The 17,468-nt window shown below is 37.6% G+C and overlaps 3 protein-coding genes across 6 annotated transcripts; 2 read left to right on the top strand and 1 right to left on the bottom strand.

Annotated features, from left to right (window-relative positions):
* The first annotated feature begins 7,687 nt into the window (after nt 1–7,687).
* On the top strand, nt 7,688–10,349 carry LOC109856707 (coatomer subunit delta). The gene is made up of 8 exons (XM_020432279.1): nt 7,688–7,826; nt 8,026–8,065; nt 8,318–8,541; nt 8,642–9,030; nt 9,107–9,277; nt 9,363–9,676; nt 9,763–10,079; nt 10,176–10,349. Exons 1-8 carry the CDS (start codon nt 7,824–7,826, stop codon nt 10,263–10,265), a joined length of 1,548 nt encoding a protein of 515 aa, XP_020287868.1. The 5' UTR covers nt 7,688–7,823; the 3' UTR covers nt 10,266–10,349.
* A 4-nt stretch (nt 10,350–10,353) lies between these two features.
* Nucleotides 10,354–16,969, bottom strand: LOC109856708 (DNA-binding protein RFXANK). 4 transcript variants are annotated; one of them, XR_002250416.1, is made up of 8 exons: nt 16,882–16,969; nt 12,445–12,731; nt 12,052–12,181; nt 11,747–11,967; nt 11,534–11,681; nt 11,363–11,457; nt 11,230–11,274; nt 10,354–11,032 (listed from the first exon to the last, which is right to left on the bottom strand). XR_002250416.1 is itself a non-coding variant. In XM_020432281.1 (7 exons), exons 1-6 carry the CDS (start codon nt 16,952–16,954, stop codon nt 11,381–11,383), a joined length of 924 nt encoding a protein of 307 aa, XP_020287870.1. In that variant the 5' UTR covers nt 16,955–16,969; the 3' UTR covers nt 10,354–11,274; nt 11,363–11,380. The 4 variants fall into 4 exon arrangements, 3 of the variants coding, with proteins under 3 accessions (XP_020287870.1, XP_020287869.1, XP_020287871.1); XM_020432281.1 differs by having other exon boundaries at nt 10,354–11,274; nt 11,759–11,967; XM_020432280.1 differs by having other exon boundaries at nt 10,354–11,274.
* Nucleotides 12,710–16,839, top strand: LOC109856706 (WD repeat-containing protein 24). The gene is made up of 12 exons (XM_020432277.1): nt 12,710–13,093; nt 13,345–13,461; nt 13,558–13,780; nt 13,978–14,191; nt 14,269–14,517; nt 14,603–14,763; nt 14,851–15,034; nt 15,116–15,281; nt 15,361–15,505; nt 15,657–16,161; nt 16,249–16,410; nt 16,488–16,839. The coding sequence occupies exons 1-12, from the start codon at nt 12,997–12,999 to the stop codon at nt 16,614–16,616; spliced, it is 2,352 nt and encodes a 783-aa protein (XP_020287866.1). The 5' UTR covers nt 12,710–12,996; the 3' UTR covers nt 16,617–16,839.
* Nucleotides 16,970–17,468: the final 499 nt, after the last annotated feature.

Below are 17,468 nucleotides of genomic sequence, written 5' to 3' on the forward strand. Positions count from 1 at the left end.
TGTTAAGGGTATATTCTATATGTAACGTTACATGCCGAATGATACGTCGCCGATCGATATTGGCGCGAATCGTAGACGAGCTCGGATTGTGCAGACGATCATCGGATTACCCGGGCATCGGATGAAGATTACATATACTCCTATCTACAAAGTACATAGATCGGCGTCGTCGAATGTTATGCATACGGATCGCGCGGACTGCCATTACAGAATTTCACCGATCGTTACAGAATATACAGCGCTTTGCGCACTGTGTCCGAGAATATAATGTAATATCGTCTCACGCGATGAGATGGGCGAGATCCGACGAACTCCACGTGAGAATTATAACAAGATGTTTGAGCCGAGTCAGAACCTAGCAACCTACTTTCATTCCCGTCCCCCGAGTTTGCACGTCGAGAGACTTGGTTTACAACGACGCGCATTTCCCATGGAATTATTTTGTCAGTGACGAATTTAAACTGCAGTTTTTGAAAACGCGTTAGTTTTGATTTAAAACAATTTTATAAAATTTATCTCAATTTTTTGCACACGAGGGGTAGTGAAGAAAAAAAAAAAAAACAGCGCCGTCGTAAACGCGACGCGAAAAATACGTTTTTTCGGTGTAATTTATCGAGTCGGGGATAAAAAGCGCATAAAAGACGACGCGAAAAAGCGGGAGAGAAAATTAATCCGCCGCGCTTTTCTCTTACCGCGTCTTTCTCCCACTTTTCTGCCTATCTCGTTTGCACCGGAGTACGTCAGCTGTAATAACTTTGCGACTGCTGGCAACGACAGAGCGTTTAGGCCCCTGAATATGCAATGGAAATTGCTGCTTCGCGACCAGCGCGGCAAGTCGTTCGCACGTGAAGAGAACTGATGAAATTGCGGAAAAAGCACCGATGTTCTGGCGATTTCGCGCGAAATGTCCTAGAAACGTTTCCCGCCGTTTCGCATCGGCTGCCGTGTGTATATATATATTTATTTCGTCGTTTTTTTATCCAACTGTCATCGTGTCTTATTACGACAAACGCGTCACGATGTTGAATCACGCGTACAACACAAATGTAGATTTACGTGTGTGTATATGCGTGTGTGTCGACTATAAATAAATTTATATATAAATTTTGTATAATAAGATCAACGCGTTCACGATCAAGGCGATGATCACAATTTTATAAAAAGACTACAACTAAAAAAAATCGAAGGATATGACATTAAAAAGTTAATTAAGTTAATATTAAGTTAGTAAGACAGAAAGTGTGAAAGCAAGAAGATCGATATTGTAAATTATCGGTTAATGTGTAAATTTGAATCAATAATACATTAAATTCTAATGCATCAATATCAATAAGTTTCAATGTCATTCTAGAGTTTGTTCTTAAGATGTTTGACTTATGACAGTGCACACACTTGAACAATTTGAGATTATTTTGCATTAAATTGCGTGAGTTGAAAACAGCAAAGAATCAATGTAAATTCTGCATTGTCTAATATTTGGTCACAAAATGATTGTTGATTTAAATGTACATCAGCTGAAAAGATGATTTAAAATATAAAGTCGATAACGCATTGATGCATTAGAATTTAATATATTTGTTAATATATTTAAACATATTTATTAATATATTTGTAAGTATATTAATATGTGTATTAACATGTTTAATTATTTTTAATACATGTATTTGCATTACATCCCCCGGTTGAGTTCAAATTTGCCGTATTTATTTAATTTGAAAAGGTCGATATTGCTTTGACCGATGAGCTTTCACGCTTTCCACGATCTGCCTGCACGTAATTTTATCGCGATATATTTATACTCGCAGTGATAACTGTTTCGCGGCGAAAGTTAAAAAAAAAAAAAAAGACGCGATACATGCGATTCCGTCGCTCGATATTATTGGAAACGTACGTGTTCCGTCCGCGTGTTGTAGCTGAATCGCGACAACCGAACCGAACTACACGGCGCGCGGATCCGCGCACTTTGTTCGACGTCAGAGCGACGTTTTGCATATGGAAATTGATCGTGCTCTCGGTGCACACGGTGTTTGCACCAATCCCGACGTGGCACCGCATGAATAAAATAAATGTAACTTCCGGCCGCGGAAACATTACCGTCTCTTCGCATAGGCTTCTCGCGCCGGCGAAAACGCGTTTCGCCGCACTAATATGTCGGACGGAAAAGTACCATCTTATCAATGTAAGAGAAAGAGAGAGAAAAAACGCGTCTCGCCGCGTCTTAAAACGTTTTCCAATTCAGAGCATCTCCACGGCAAGTGGAGTTTTTGGGTCAAAGATTGTCGCTCAAACGGAAGAGAGAGGGATGAGTGCGAATAAAAGCCGAAGGTTAAGCTCAAGAGCTTGCGGCACGACAAAGAGACGACTCTATTCTCGCGAATGCTACAGTAAATGTACCCTCTCTCTCTCTCTCTCTTTCTCTCTCTCTTTCAAACTTGGAAGAAATGAGTATACGCACGTTGAAAAGACTATCGGTGTGTAAAATCTCGCGACGTGCCCTTCAACATTCTCTCGTAATAGCGTTTCCGTCTATCTAAACTCATCCCCTTGAGATTCTTTTCGCTCGGACCCTCTTTTCTCTCGCACCCTTTCCTCGCTCGACGGGAACGAGCGTGGTAAGCGGCGCACGCGGAACGAAGTCGGCAATCAGCGCGCATTAACAAGCCTTGGAGGACATCTGAGTTTTCGCTGGGATAGAGAACTAGTGCACTGGTACGGCGAAATGTCAAGAGTTCGTGGCTGAAGCGAGAGAGCGGGGCTTCTTCCCCCGAGTATGAGCGCGAGCGGAAGAGAAATATACCGGGGATGGTAGAGGGAATCTCTCTCTTTCTCTCTCTCTCTCGTGCAGAATACCGAGATAGAATAAGATAGAAGGCGGGAGAATTATACAGAGTGGCAATAGTGGTAGTAGGAGGAGAAAGAGGAGGAGGAGATTTCAGCTGCAAAACTACTACTACGGCTCCGTAGCTGGGATGCTGGATGAGAGAAGTCGGTCGATAGAGCTCCCGGGTTCCCTCCGCGCGTTTCCTCTTCCCTCTCTCTGACACTGTCACTGTCTCTCTCTCTTTCTCTGTCTCTCTCTCTTCTCTCGTCGCTGGAGAGCGTGGTCGTGCGCTGTTGCAAGTTGCATCTCGCTTTGGTTCGTAGCCTTGTCTCGCTTCATGGCAAAGCTCGACCGACCGACCGACCGACCGACCGACCGACCGACCAACCGACCGACCGACCAACCAACCAACCAACCAACCAACCGACCACGAACAGATGAATGGACGACCCGACAAATGATAGCGCGAACCTTCGCTTAGCAAAGTACAGGAATCGTATTCGGTTAAAAGAAGCGTTCATCATTGACCACGATATCGTCAAAAAATCATGTTAAGTGCATCGCGACGCAATTTTTGCGCGCACGGACATAGAAATTCGAGATTTTCAGTTTAATGAGAGAACTTTTAAAATATAACATTTTCATCGCCCGACAAATTGCATTGAAAATGTTTCCTCTAATGAAAAAAATAATTATTAAAGAGAAGCTTATTAACGGAAACAATTAATTGACTTGCGTCACAATTCACACGTTTAATTAAAAAAAAAAAAAAAAAACCCATATAATTCTTTTACTAAATTAAATGTCACGACCATTGCAAATCTTTCGCGCGACCGAACATTGCGATTGTCATTATTACGGTCAATCGTAGACGTGACCGTCTACGATTCTTTGCGATGAAAATTCAATTATGCGATTTTAATCGAAAAAGAAAGACGGTCAATCCTTTGACTAATTCGAAGAACCGTGCACGGTGAGTTCGTTAAATACTCGTTACTCATTGGAAAAAAAAAAAATGTTTAATATTTCCAAATGATATATAATGTGACAAGAAGAGACGAGTCTTTTTGATCAAGACGCAAAGATCGCGGGGTCAATCAAAATCCGAAATCGGCACACAAACTCATTCACAGACTTTGACCGTATCTATATACGAACTATCTATTATCCTTGCGAAACGATTGATTGTTCCCTGCAATCCCTTAATTAATCAAATCCAGACAAGGCAAGAGAGAGAGAGAGAGAAAGAGAGAGAGAGAGAGAGAGAGAGAGAGAAAGAGAGAGAGAGAAACGATAGTGAGATGGAAGAGGGATTTATTTTTCCCTGCGGGAAATCTTTCTCGCACACGTGAAGTCCTTTAAATAACCGAAAGATCATTTACATGAAGATTAATTTATCCTCTCTTTCTCTCTCTCTTTCTCTGAGCTTGTCATTAGAGGAAGCGAAATATCAGCTTAACGATCGCTACAAAACACACGTACATATAAGATGCCAACGCGGCATTGAATCTTTTGATTACGGTAAAAAAATTGATCAACTTTCTAGCAACACAACTATCTGCGCGTTGTTTTGTTTGTTGTTGCGCGATTCATCTCCCTCGGATTTAGGTTCGCTTTGGTCTCGTCGACGACTAACCACTGACCTATATTTCGCATGTATGTGTGTATTCAGCGCAGTAAACCTCATCCATTTAATAAGATTACGTATACACCAACTTCGCCTCGCGTCGTTCGAACATCTCGTTTATAACCTTCATAAAACTCTGCGCGTCACGCTAAGAAAATTTGCAATCAAACGATTTATATAAATGTCACAAGAGAAAAGATCGGAGAAAAGTATTGTATTCTTCTGTTTTGAGAGTTAAACAAATATTTAATCGGCGGATATATAACTTGAAACTTATTTATCTACTCTGTTGATAAACATTCCGAAGTTAATGAAAATTGTAAAATTAACATTCGCGCGAGAATGTAAAGTAATGTGAATAATATTTTATTTTACATTGGAGATGCAAATTAAGCATTTGGGATAAATTTTCGAATGAGAATCAATTCGAATTTCCAAGTGTGTTAATTTTAACATTTAAAAATAATATATTTGCGCGTCTACATCCAATCATTTCGGTTCGTATCAATTTTTAACTATGCCGGTCGTTAACTTTCACGAGCTTAAAATTTGTTGTGCGAAGTCAAACGTTTCAATGGAAATGATAATCGATATTTTTCGAACGGAAAGACCGATTGCGGAATGCGCGATTCCGATAAATAAATCGCGGGAGATAATGATAAATAGCGGCGAAAATAACGACGCGCGGATTTCTCCGCGTATTAATTCGCATCCGATGTCGGATAGAACCGCACCCGGAAAAGCACTGTTTTTGCGCAAAAATAAATTGCAGTAAACACACACACACTGTGACCGTAAATCTCACGGCTGCGCACGTCGATTGTTCTCGTCGGAGGAATACCGGCGCGGTTCTCGTTACATTTGCATTCGAAAGCGCGATTATATCCTCGGTGTCGTACACGCAAAACGTACGCGCCCCAATGTCGTTTATCCTCGACCCATGTTCTGGCACATTTTTTTTTCTCCACTTTTCTCTTTGAATCCGGAAATTGTCGCGCGATAACACGCCGTTTTCTTTTATCGAAATTTATTTATCCTTCACGCGATCCGCACAATTGCGCGCGTACGCGAGAGAGAAAAACATAGTTAAATGTGTGTTACGACTGTCACACATCACAAGAAGACAGAGCGATGTGTAAAACCATGTGATTGAATAATGTCAGAACAAAGATTTTGCATTAAACTTATATATATATAAACATATCGTAAGGTAAAAAAACGTTAAAGCAAATTCCAGCTATTATTCCGTCGCTATTTTCGACATAATGGAAATAGCTAAGCTTATTATTACTCTCTCTCTCTCTCTCGTATTATCCGGTTAAATTTTCGTGCACGTTGATATTACGCTAATACCGTTGGCATACCGTGAAAACCGCGCGCTCGGAAATTTCTGTGCCGCTATCCGTGGTCTGCCGCGATAGTAATTGCAGAAATAGACTTAGTAGTTTCAAACTTATCGCGGAGAATCAAAGGACGTAATAAAATATAATATTTCGAGCAAAATGTAACACACAGACGTGTGTTTGTTTCAAAGTTAAATGCGTATACGAGATATATACTCCGAATTTTACGCGATGCGAATTTCATTTTTTGCGTTCGAGAGAGAGAGAGAAAAAAAATCAGATTTTCACTCACTGCTCGCTGCGCTGTCGCATCGATGTGTCCGCTAATCAAAATGACGATCGATCGATGATGTCTGCCTCAGTCAAGTAGTTCGATTTCGAAGTGATTCCACGATTCCATCCGCGAATTCCACGTTGCACTCTGTAAAAATGCACGTGATCTTCTTTATTATCAAGATTAGGGTTATTGCTTGCGCTCGCAAAAAAAAAAGTGCCGTAGTAAGCACGTACCTGGATCAAATTAGTCCAAGAGCTAATTGGGTTAGGTGGTGTTCCGCCTCTCTCTGCAGCCGTCACCCCAACTGTGTCTCCCATTTCATGCTTTTCTCCTACATAAACGGCGATACATATATTAATTTCTTTGTTTACACTCGGAGCTTAATTTCTCTCTAAAAACTTCTCGTTTGCTCCGGTTGCTCCGTTCCCGACAACGCGGATTATAATAATAAGCGATACGCTTGAGGCACAGAAAAACGGACAGTGTCACTTTAAATTAGTTACGCGCAATCTTCTTGTAACAAAATCTTGTCTCTGTGAGATGAGAAAACCGACCGATCGCAACGACGCCGGCGAGAAAACACCGTTTTGTGACGACTTTCTCGGGTTATCGTTTCAAAAAGTGTCTTATTGCAATAGAAACGCGATATATTGTCAACGGATGTGCGATGAAATATGTTCACTTTGTCGCAAAGGAAAGCGGAAACTTCGATAAACTTTGTTTATCGAAAAAAAAAAAAAATCACCACCGCAACGACGCGCGCGAATCGAAAAAACTTTGCTGACGACTTCCTCGAGATCTTGATTTTAAAAAGTAACAGAATCTTGTGTTCTGGATGCTTGCATAACATATACACGATTGCGAGACTATATTTGTTTAAGCGTATTAATGTGTAAACATACCGTATCGCGGTTATCTGGTGACACGGCGACGCACAGCTTACTCTGTCTCTTTCTTCATTGAGGATGTTAGTTGCTTCGCTTTTATATTTCACTTTTCCGCCATTTAGTTGACAAAAGCGCTGTTTAATCTCCATCACGCGACAAAGCATCGAAGAATAAACCAAGTTCAGAATAATTAACAGTTCAGAGTTACAATGTTTTTGAGCAGTTTGAGTTGAATCGCTCCCGAAGTCGAAGAAACAGCAAAACTGAAAAGCGCTCACAAAAATGGCGTCCGATCGTTTGCGCTGCGTTCAGCAAAACAAACTGCTTTGCGGCGACCGAACGTGATTGGCTCTTACTTGTAGAACCAACTTCGTGCGTGTTGACAAGACGACCGTTTTGCTGAACGCGGTCGTAGAATGTGTTCAGTGAGAGCTTACTTGACGTAGTGAGCGTTCAGCAAAAGTTCTTCAATAATATTGTGCAACAGTTGTGTTTTCGAACGCACCCAACGCCACACGCCAGTCTTCTTCGAGTTAGGAGTTAGGTTAGGTTAGGTTAAGTTGCGTTCTCTGTTCCAAGACTGTCAGGTACTGAAAATCTTTAGTCCACGTGACGTATATTACAGATTTTCAGTACTGGTAGTGAGTATTGAAAGGCGAAACCTAAGTTGTCGACACAACATGGCGTCCAAAATCGCGACGCGTCCTTTCTCTTGTCGTGCAGAGTCTCTACTGGCACACGTCAGCACGAGTGCGCCATCTGCTCTCTTTCATCGTGTATTTGTATATGTGATGTGGAGAGTTTAGAGTGAAAAAAAATATTATATTTCGATTAATCACGAGTTACACGGTGTTTCGGGATCGGCAGAATGGTAAGTGTTTTAATTTCTCGCGTGTAAAAAAAATTAACCACTCGCGAAGTTGCGCGAAGTGCGAAGAATCGTTCGTTCGCGACGCGACGGTCTCGTGATGTCCGCAGATGTCATCCATTAGCGAGCAAACGTGCCAAACGTGATTTTCTAAGAATTTGCCAGTCAAATAATCGAAACACTCGCACTTTTTTCTTTACAGGTACTCATTGCCGCTGCAGTATGCACCAAAGCCGGAAAAAGTAAGTTAAAACAAAACATTGCGCTAGCAGCTGCTTTTGACATGTATGCGCGCACAAGTTTCGTTCCCGGTTTCTGTTTCTGCATTTAATCACACAACAGTCGAAATATGTGGATTTATAACGTAATATTACTATCTACGCTGTCTTATTTTTTAAAGAAAAATCTTTAAGAACAACTTGATAGAGAATTGAGTGATGAAAGTTGTTTTTTTTCACAAGTATTTTACTACAATTATCGCATTGTTTTTCTAGCTATACTTTCTCGACAGTTTGTCGAGATGACAAAGGCAAGAATAGAAGGCCTACTTGCTGCCTTTCCAAAACTGATGAGCTCGGGCAAACAACACACATTTGTAGAAACCGAATCTGTCAGATATGTTTATCAGCCACTTGAAAAAGTATATATGTTGCTTATTACAACTAAGGCCAGTAATATATTGGAAGATTTGGAAACTTTGAGGCTGTTTGCAAGAGTTGTAAGTAGATTGTGTGCGCGCAAATGTATACACACGCAACAAAAATTCAACATTTAAACATACAAATACTAATATGCATGTAATATTTATATCTTTTCAGATTCCCGAATTTTGCAACTCAGTGGATGAATATGAAATATCGGAGAATGCGTTTAATTTGATATTTGCGTTTGATGAGATAGTCGCGTTAGGTTACAGAGAGAATGTTAATTTAGCACAAATCAGAACTTTTGTGCAAATGGATTCACATGAAGAGAAGGTTTATCAAGCAGTCAGAATGACGCAGGAACGTGAGGCTAAGAACAAAATGCGCGAAAAAGCCAAGGAATTGCAGAAACAAAGGATGATGGAAGCTAACAAAAAGGGTGGCATTAAAAGTCCCGGATTTAGTGGTGGATATGGCAGCGGTAGCACTCCAGCCACTCCAACTGTTGGTGATACAGCCAACTTTGTGCCTGAACCAATTAGACCTTCTTATAAGCCTAAACAGTATGTGATTAATTTCAATAGTAATTACATATACACATGGGTTTTGTTATTATAATTATTCTATACTTTTCATTAGAAAACCAATCAATGCCGGACCAGGTGCAATGAAATTAGGTGGTAAGTCTCGCGATGTAGATTCTTTTGTTGATCAATTGAAGGAAGAGGGAGAAAATGTTGTGTCAGGACCAATCGCCACTTCTGGAACAAAATTACCGCCAATCACTCCTCAAATAATGAACACAGAAATGTATGTGTATGGATATCATGTGCGTAAAAAGTTTCGTGATTACTCATATTTGCATTAATTAATGCAAATGTATTTTCCTCAAAAGGATTCACCTGAGACAAGAAGAGAGACTAAACGTACGTGTCGGTCGAGACGGAGGTTTGCAAAATTTCGAGCTGCATGGCTTAGTAACTTTACACATCTCCGATGAGAAATGGGGTCGTATTCGTGTACAGATTGAAAATAGAGACACGAGAGGCATTCAGTTACAAACACATCCAAACGTAGACAAAGAATTGTTCAGAGCGCACGGACAAATAGGTTTGAAAGTCCCTGCGAAACCATTCCCATTGAATACCGATGTTGGCGTGCTGAAATGGCGTTTCCAAGCTCAGGATGAAACAGCGTTACCAATTTCAAGTAAGATTGCAAGTAAAATAAATCTTTTTACGCATTTATAATATATTTGTATATATAATAATTTTGTTACTTTGATTCTTTGGTAGTAAACTGTTGGCCTTCTGAAAACGGAGAAGGGGGCTGCGACGTGAGTATCGAATACGAGTTGAAGCAGGCCGATCTCGAATTAAATGACGTTCAAATAAACATTCCCTTGCCTATCGGTTGCAATCCTGTCGTGAGTGAATGTGATGGGCAATATACGCACGAAGCGCGACGAAACACACTAGCCTGGTCCTTACCGGTGATCGATGCGTCAACAAAATCCGGTTCGATGGAATTTTCAGCCCCTTCTTCTACACCTGCAGATTTTTTCCCACTTCACATTTCGTTTACGTCCAAAACGCCGTATGCCAAGATTAAGGTAATAATTTTTTTTATATATAATACGCGAATTTACGACGTAAAGATGTTTGAACTTATATAAAAAAAAAAGTAATAATTTCGCGTTATTTTCCAGATTAGCGAAGTTTTGCTCGTAGAAGACAACAGCCCAGTTAAGTATTCAGTAGAAAGTGTATTCTTTACCGATAATTATGAAGTTGTATAAGATACAATAAATAGACAAAGTATTTACGCATATAAAAATGTGGAAATAGACACAGGGAGGCATAACGTTACGATCAAACATTCAGATCGATTGTTTGAATTTTTATTTTATTGCCATCACATTCCTTGTATACACACGAACAACAAACACACATCGTTGTTCTATATTTATATATGTTAAATAAAAGCATGGAAAAATCAGTAAATATAGAGAATTCGTATATTTACTGGCCTGTGAAATTATTGTCCATTTCATGCCTTTACTATACATATGTACATATGAACACCATCAAAGACCGATTTGCACAGCTCCGGGTCAGTGACGTATTCCCCAATTGAGACAACTAAAACTTTTGGTTATCATGTTTTCGACAATGTATAAAATCGTTGCATTTGAAAAGATGGTAACCAACCATTTTATTGCCTTGATCGGGGTACAGAACAGCTGTGTACAAATTGATCTTAATATGTCCTCCACTTGTTATATTATGCTTAGTTATTTTGTGCCGAATACTTATGCATGCTTGTAAAACAGATGTTTTAATTAGAAAACAGATATTTTAATTAGAAAAGAATATATAATGATCATTTTGTCGCGTCGAAATAAAAAATTGATTCTACTTACTTTTTATTCAACATACATATATTTTTTAGTATTGCAGTAATGTTTGGAAAGAATTGTATTATTATCAAATATATACATCAAATTTTGTTATTTCTTTGTAAATTCATACATCCTCATCTCGATAAGTATTTAATACTGCAAATCTGTCAATATTGATACTTGGTCTTTATATAATTTGTATATGTATTATAAAATTGTTCACTGTTGACAATACATATATATATATATATATATATAATATATATGTATATATGATCCTCAAAACAGTCTCAGAGATACATACCACAAGTGAGTCAATACGTATAAAAAAAATTTGTTAAAAAGAAAGTATAAAATTTACCTTGAAAGAACAAAACAGATAAATTGCCTATTTAAATCATTTTCTCTGAAACAAAAATTATATACATATCTTGTTGTAATTGTCTTCTTTTATTTTGTAAAGTAGATAAACTACAAATAAAAATGACACTTACGGTGAAATAAATTTTTTGTCATTTTAACTCATTTTTTAATTCATCCGTTGCGTTTATAATCTGTGGTATCAGATGATTCTCAATAACTGCTTTAGCTGTAAAAAAACGATCAACATATGTACGATCTATCAATTTGCTAAAAATATTTTTACATTTTCAAAATAAGTTTACCATTTAGTGAATTATTTAGAATTGCTGCTTTGTACGCAGTTAAATTTGAAACATTAGTGATTGTTACATCTGCACCTTTTATTAACAATTCATAGCACACATGTGGATGATCATAAAATGCTCCATATATTAATGGGGTGTTTCCATCCTGTATAATAGAAATAATTAGACAATTTTCAAATATTATACAGATTTTTAAGTTCTATAACGTACTGAATCACATGCATTTGGATTAGCACCACGACTCAGCAATAATTTAACAACATCATGATGACCATAAGCAGCAGCATAGTGTAAGCAGGTCTGCATTGTTGGTCCACAAATATTTATGTCAGCACCTTTTTGAAGTAACATCCTGGCACTACCTAATTGTCCGTAAGCACTGGCCCACATCAAACCTGTCAAGCCTTTTTCGTCGGTAGCATCCACAGAGCCTGTATATATTATGTACAGTATAAAAATAAGTTATAATTATGTGTATTAAAAAGAAGATTTATAAAAATGAGTTTAAAACCTACTTGAATGTATATGATCAGGTGTGAGTTCTCCTTGACCTGCTAAAGTATGAAATGTGATGTCACTTCCAGCATGTTGATGTATCTGCGTCTCAGTATTGCCTCTTTGCAAATTTGTAAGTAATGTAGGTGGCTATAAATAAATACTCTTTTCTCAAATGAAACAAAGATATTTGTCATTAGATAAATGTTTTCTAAACAGTTTTAGAATAAATTGTTTAAAATTTGTTTCAAAAATGTTTTCCATCAGTTTCCAAATGAGAAAAATTCGTCATTAATCTCTGATTGTAAAAGCTGAGAGCGACATGACAGAGTATCACAGAACAGAAATTTCGTCACGTTAAAGATATTCATACACTCTCCATTCCCAAAAGAAAGAAAAATCCGGAAAAGTACCTTGTACGGCTGAAATGCGCTAGTTCTAGTCGCGTCTTGCCACGCTCCTGGGGCCCATTGCCACTTGGTTTCAATTGGCTCGGATTTACAGCTTACATTTTCCGGCTTGCAAATCAAAGGTTTCGGTCGTATACCAATCGCCGACGCATCATGCGTGATACTTTTACCACTTTCAGTCGAGCACCGACCTTTCTTTATGTCATTATCTTCACCATCCTGTTCCTCTTTTATAATCAACTCCGAATGAATTTGATCCTCCATTGTTGTCAACAATATCAATAAATAACCTTGGATTAGAAGTGACTATGAAGTTTTTCTTACATATCCTCGTTTATGCATATTTATATACACACGTGTATTAGTACAGAGCTGAATAACAAAGGTCAATTACGCGAAATGTGTGTGTACGTCAGCGTGCGCGCGCGTGTTGTGTATTGCGTAGCGTAGGTTATGATTACAATTTGAAATGATGGAGTTAGATAAAAACATGATGTGAATATTATCTCTCACATAATAAGTTTAAAGCTATTTGCTTAAAAAAGAACATACGGTATGACGTCAAAAACTATACACATAACTCAAGAAGGACCTGCAAATGCCTTAGCCCTTAATAAAGATAACAGCCAGGTTGTGATAGCCGGTCGTAATGGTGTGTTTGTTTCTTTTTAAATATAAATATATAACATACGCACGTGTACATAAAATTTCACAATTTATAACGTGTAATAAATCCTATATTTTGCATATTTTTTTAAATAAACTTACAATATTTCATTCAATTTTATATGTTGCAAAATACGTGCTTGATAATAAGTTTTATATATTTCAACATATATATTATTATATTGTCAAAAGTTACATATTTATGAGTATATGTAATATTTTATATATATATTGTAGTTTTTAAAATATTTACACTGCTGGACGATAGATTTGAAGAAGCCTGCAATCTTCGAGTTGGAAAAAATTTGAACTTGAACTTTTCCTGCAATGATGTTGCTTGGAATCTTAATGATGGTAACATTATTTTTGTTGTAATATATAATATATATAATTAATATTTGACATTTGTATCATGTCTTATGTTACACTATTCTGTTAATTTTGTTATAGATCATATATTGGCAACCGCAGCAACAAACGGTGCAGTGGTTGTTTGGAACCTAAATAAGCAATCTCGGTCAAAACAAGAGCATGTGTTTGTAGATCACAAAAGAACAGTAAATAAAGTAAGTTTTCACATGACAGAACCTACATGGTTGATATCTGGTTCTCAAGATGGTACTATGAAATGTTTTGACTTGAAAATAAAAGAAGCTATCAGGACATTTTACAGGTAAAAACTATTTAGCTTTACACTGTATAAATAATATCATCTGTATAGAGTAGTTAAAGATAACAAGATTGAAAATGTCTTTTTTATAAGAATTGTTCAAGAGAAAGAGCATTTACTTAATTTAATCTATAAAATTAATGTATTAAATTTATTATGTAATTTCTATATATGTATTTTGTATGATTTTTTTTTTCCAGTAACACAGAATCAGTAAGGGATGTTCAGTTTTGTCCACAGCAACCTCATACATTTGCTGCTGTATCTGAGAATGGCCATGTACAGCAATGGGACCTGAGAAAACCAGATCGTTATTTTCAGCATTTTACTGCACATAGCGGTCCAATATTTGCTTGCGATTGGCATCCTGAAGCTCCTTGGTTGGCTACTGCATCTAGAGATAAAACTATCAAAGTACTCGATGTTATATTAGATTTTTAGAAAGAAATATGAATAGAGAGACATTGCACATCTATATGTTTTTTTTATAGGTTTGGGATCTCTCAGGTAAACCAAGTTGTGATTACACCATACACACTATAGCATCAGTAGGACGTATAAAATGGAGACCTCAGAAAAAATATCACATAGCCAGTTGCGCCTTGGTAGTTGATTGCAGTATAAACGTATGGGATATTCGCAGACCCTATATCCCATTTGCAAGTTTTAACGAGCACAGAGACGTTCCTACAGGTGTTGCTTGGAAAGGCAATCCACAGTCATTTCTCTCTACAAGCAGAGTAATGCTGCCAATCAATGTTCTTTTTTTGATTAAAGCTACAGTGTACAGTGTAATTTTCACTTTCTGTATCTCTACTATTATAGGATTGCACTTTATATCATCATGTTTTTGATGATGCTGTAAGACCAGCTAGCAAGGCAAACCCGCAAAGTGTTGCACTGGATTTGAAAGGTGACGCAACGTTTGCTTGCAAAGTAAAGTACGAACCGGCTACTACGGCAAGACAACTATCAAATTTAATGAGGTAAATATGGTATCGCTGTACCGTACAACAGATGGTGTATATAAAATAATTTCATAAATGTAAAAAAAAAACGATTTTTTTTTATAGAAGAACACCGGTAACAAATGACGATACATTTTGTATGGCCTCAAGTGTAGTGCACAGATTTACTCTGAGTATACGTCAGCCGCTTTGGTTTAAGATAGCCGCGGAAAGTTATTTGCTTTCTGGGAATTTAAATGAAATATGTGATCATAACGCACGCGTTGCTATGAATTTTGGCAAAGAAAATGTAAATATTATAGCAATTTATGTTTATATGCATGTACAATACTATATGTGATACTTAATAATAACAAATTTTACATTACAGATTAGCAAAGCCTGGCAAATTCTAAAAATCATGTATGCAGATCCTCTTGAATTGCTTTTAAAAATATCTCCAACGGGTCCTAAAGAAGATGTTGCTAGTTCGAACATAGCAACAGGAGGAGCAAAAAATTCGGGTGTAGAACATTCAAATGCAAGCAAGCAATCAAGTAAGCGAAAACATTTATAAATTACAATAACATTCTGTGACAATTTTTGTAACATTTAATTTACATTTAATTTCTTCAGGTCATGAACACGATGCAAAATCTCTTCAGGGTGAAAATCCAACTGGCGTTGCGAGCGGTGGTGACGACGAGACTGAGACAGAAACCGAAGTACCAGACAATCCAAATATTCAAGGACCATCGACTAGTTCGACAATGTTGTTAAGGTAATGTCACAGTTATTTTCTTTATTAAATTCTACGTATCATGTAGATAAAGGAATTGATTCTTCTATTATTCAAAATTAAATTCTATGGTGTTATAATAATGTTATAATAAAATTTGACAAAATTCAGAAAACAATTAACACAATTACAGAAGACCGTTGCTCAGTGACATTCCCTCAACAACGAAAGGCGACTTTATTTTTGGCGAAACCGAATACGAACCCGTGTCTTTGGAACATCCCGCCGAAAGCAGACAAATTGTGATGCGCATGGAAGACGACGAATGGACTAAGGAGTTACAGAAAGAAGCTTTTCCCTTACGACATGAGATCAAGGATCGATCTCCGTTACCGGAACAATTTCCCAATCATCATCCCGAACTCGGCGAAGATCCAGCTTCTGTTATAGTTGAGGATCAACCTCAATTAGTAGTACCACATTTACAAAAATGGCAACCCTTTAATTTTACACCTCTGATCTTGGAAGCATTGAGCAATCACGTGGAATTGAGAGATATACAAACAACAGTATCGATGCTCATTGTTCTAGGAGAAAAGAGAAAACACTTGAAGATTCCGGTAGCCTTGCAAGAGCACTGGATACTGGAATACTTGGACATGCTTGGTAAATTCAAACTTTGGCACGTGGCTACTCAGGTTTGTTTATTATTAACAAATGCGTATATTATTTCTCTCTAAATAGATTTCGTAGTAATTTATAAAAAATGCATTTTTTTTTTATAGATAATAGAATTAGCATGGATTCCGTCTATATCACAATTGAATCAACAATCGACTTTGATTCATGTTTGTTGCGTAGCATGTACGAAACCATTGCAACGATCCGCGTGGTTGTGCGACCACTGTCACACATCCGAGCATGCTCTATGTTCTCTTTGTAATCAGGTAAAAATTATTTAACAAATTTTGTTGAAAAAAAACTTATTCGGTATTCTTTTGTTACTTTATTCTTTTACTTATAGGTAGTACGTGGAATTTATGTATGGTGCCAAGGTTGTGCACATGGCGGCCATATAAACCATATGCGAGAATGGTTTAATTGTAATCGACAATGTCCAGCTGGTTGCGGACACCTTTGCGAATATAATTGAGTGACCACATTATCTTAATTTTGTTAATTTTTTGAAAAAAAAAAGAGAAATTAGGTTATGTTAAATAAAATTTATCATGTGACTGAAAAGAACTGACTCAAACACAACAAGTGCTTCGCAGAAAACAAGAAGCAATTTTAGAAAAAAAATTATATAGATGTACATACAAAAAACTTTGTAAATATTAAAATATTAAGTTATATTGAATAAATTATTTAACGCAAATAACACACTGTTTTAATTCGTTTGTTGATATTAAACTTACTATTTAATTGCATATTCAAATTGAAATAATAAAGCAGTCCGATGTCCGATCCTATACTCCCACTTTCAGGCATACGTTGTTCATTTGAATCCGTGCTACATTTGTTGTCCCGGACGTGTTCCTCGACGTGTTCCCATCCTCGAGCGTCGCGATGTCCACGTTTTGCGCGTATCAACTACACGTACGAGCCACGTCGGTGAATAAAAATACTATCTTTGATTTGATTCTGTTCCGTGCTTGCTAGCTGAAGTGCGGCTTTGCTGCGCGTCGATTCGACATTTCGATTATCGAAATATCACGCAATTCGATTATCGAAATATCGCGCGTTTCGATTCTCGAAATACCGCTCGAATTAGCGGACAGTTATGGCGGACGCGCGAAACGGAATTGTAGCTACGTTTGACTTGGTCCCGTATTTCTCGCAATTATATTATCGTCTCGCCCGAATATCAGTTGCCGTATATGTGTCGGACGTTTGCAATAATGTGTAATTAGTATCGCGCACTCGCTAATAATCGTAATTGGCGAGTGAGTAGACAGTGAAATTGTTTTGCTCTCCTACGAGCGCGAAGAACGAAATAGGTCGA

Source organism: Pseudomyrmex gracilis, unplaced genomic scaffold, assembly GCF_002006095.1.
Source record: "Pseudomyrmex gracilis isolate BER0280 unplaced genomic scaffold, ASM200609v1 scaffold_132, whole genome shotgun sequence".
NCBI classification, from domain to species: Eukaryota; Metazoa; Arthropoda; class Insecta; order Hymenoptera; family Formicidae; genus Pseudomyrmex; species Pseudomyrmex gracilis.

Coding starts and splice junctions, on each gene's coding strand:
- LOC109856708 (XM_020432280.1), bottom strand. CDS start 16,954: ATGCCTGAAAGTGGGAGTATAGGATCGGACATCGGACTGCTTTATTAT. Junction 12,182..12,444: donor GCGCATTTCAGCCGTACAAG/GTACTTTTCCGG, acceptor ATTTATTTATAG/CCACCTACATTACTTACAAA. Junction 11,968..12,051: donor ACCTGATCATATACATTCAA/GTAGGTTTTAAA, acceptor TAATATATACAG/GCTCTGTGGATGCTACCGAC.
- LOC109856707 (XM_020432279.1), top strand. Junction 9,031..9,106: donor CCTTCTTATAAGCCTAAACA/GTATGTGATTAA, acceptor ACTTTTCATTAG/AAAACCAATCAATGCCGGAC. Junction 10,080..10,175: donor CGCCGTATGCCAAGATTAAG/GTAATAATTTTT, acceptor GTTATTTTCCAG/ATTAGCGAAGTTTTGCTCGT.
- LOC109856706 (XM_020432277.1), top strand. CDS start 12,997: ATGACGTCAAAAACTATACACATAACTCAAGAAGGACCTGCAAATGCC. Junction 13,781..13,977: donor GCTATCAGGACATTTTACAG/GTAAAAACTATT, acceptor TTTTTTTTCCAG/TAACACAGAATCAGTAAGGG. Junction 15,282..15,360: donor AAATGCAAGCAAGCAATCAA/GTAAGCGAAAAC, acceptor TAATTTCTTCAG/GTCATGAACACGATGCAAAA.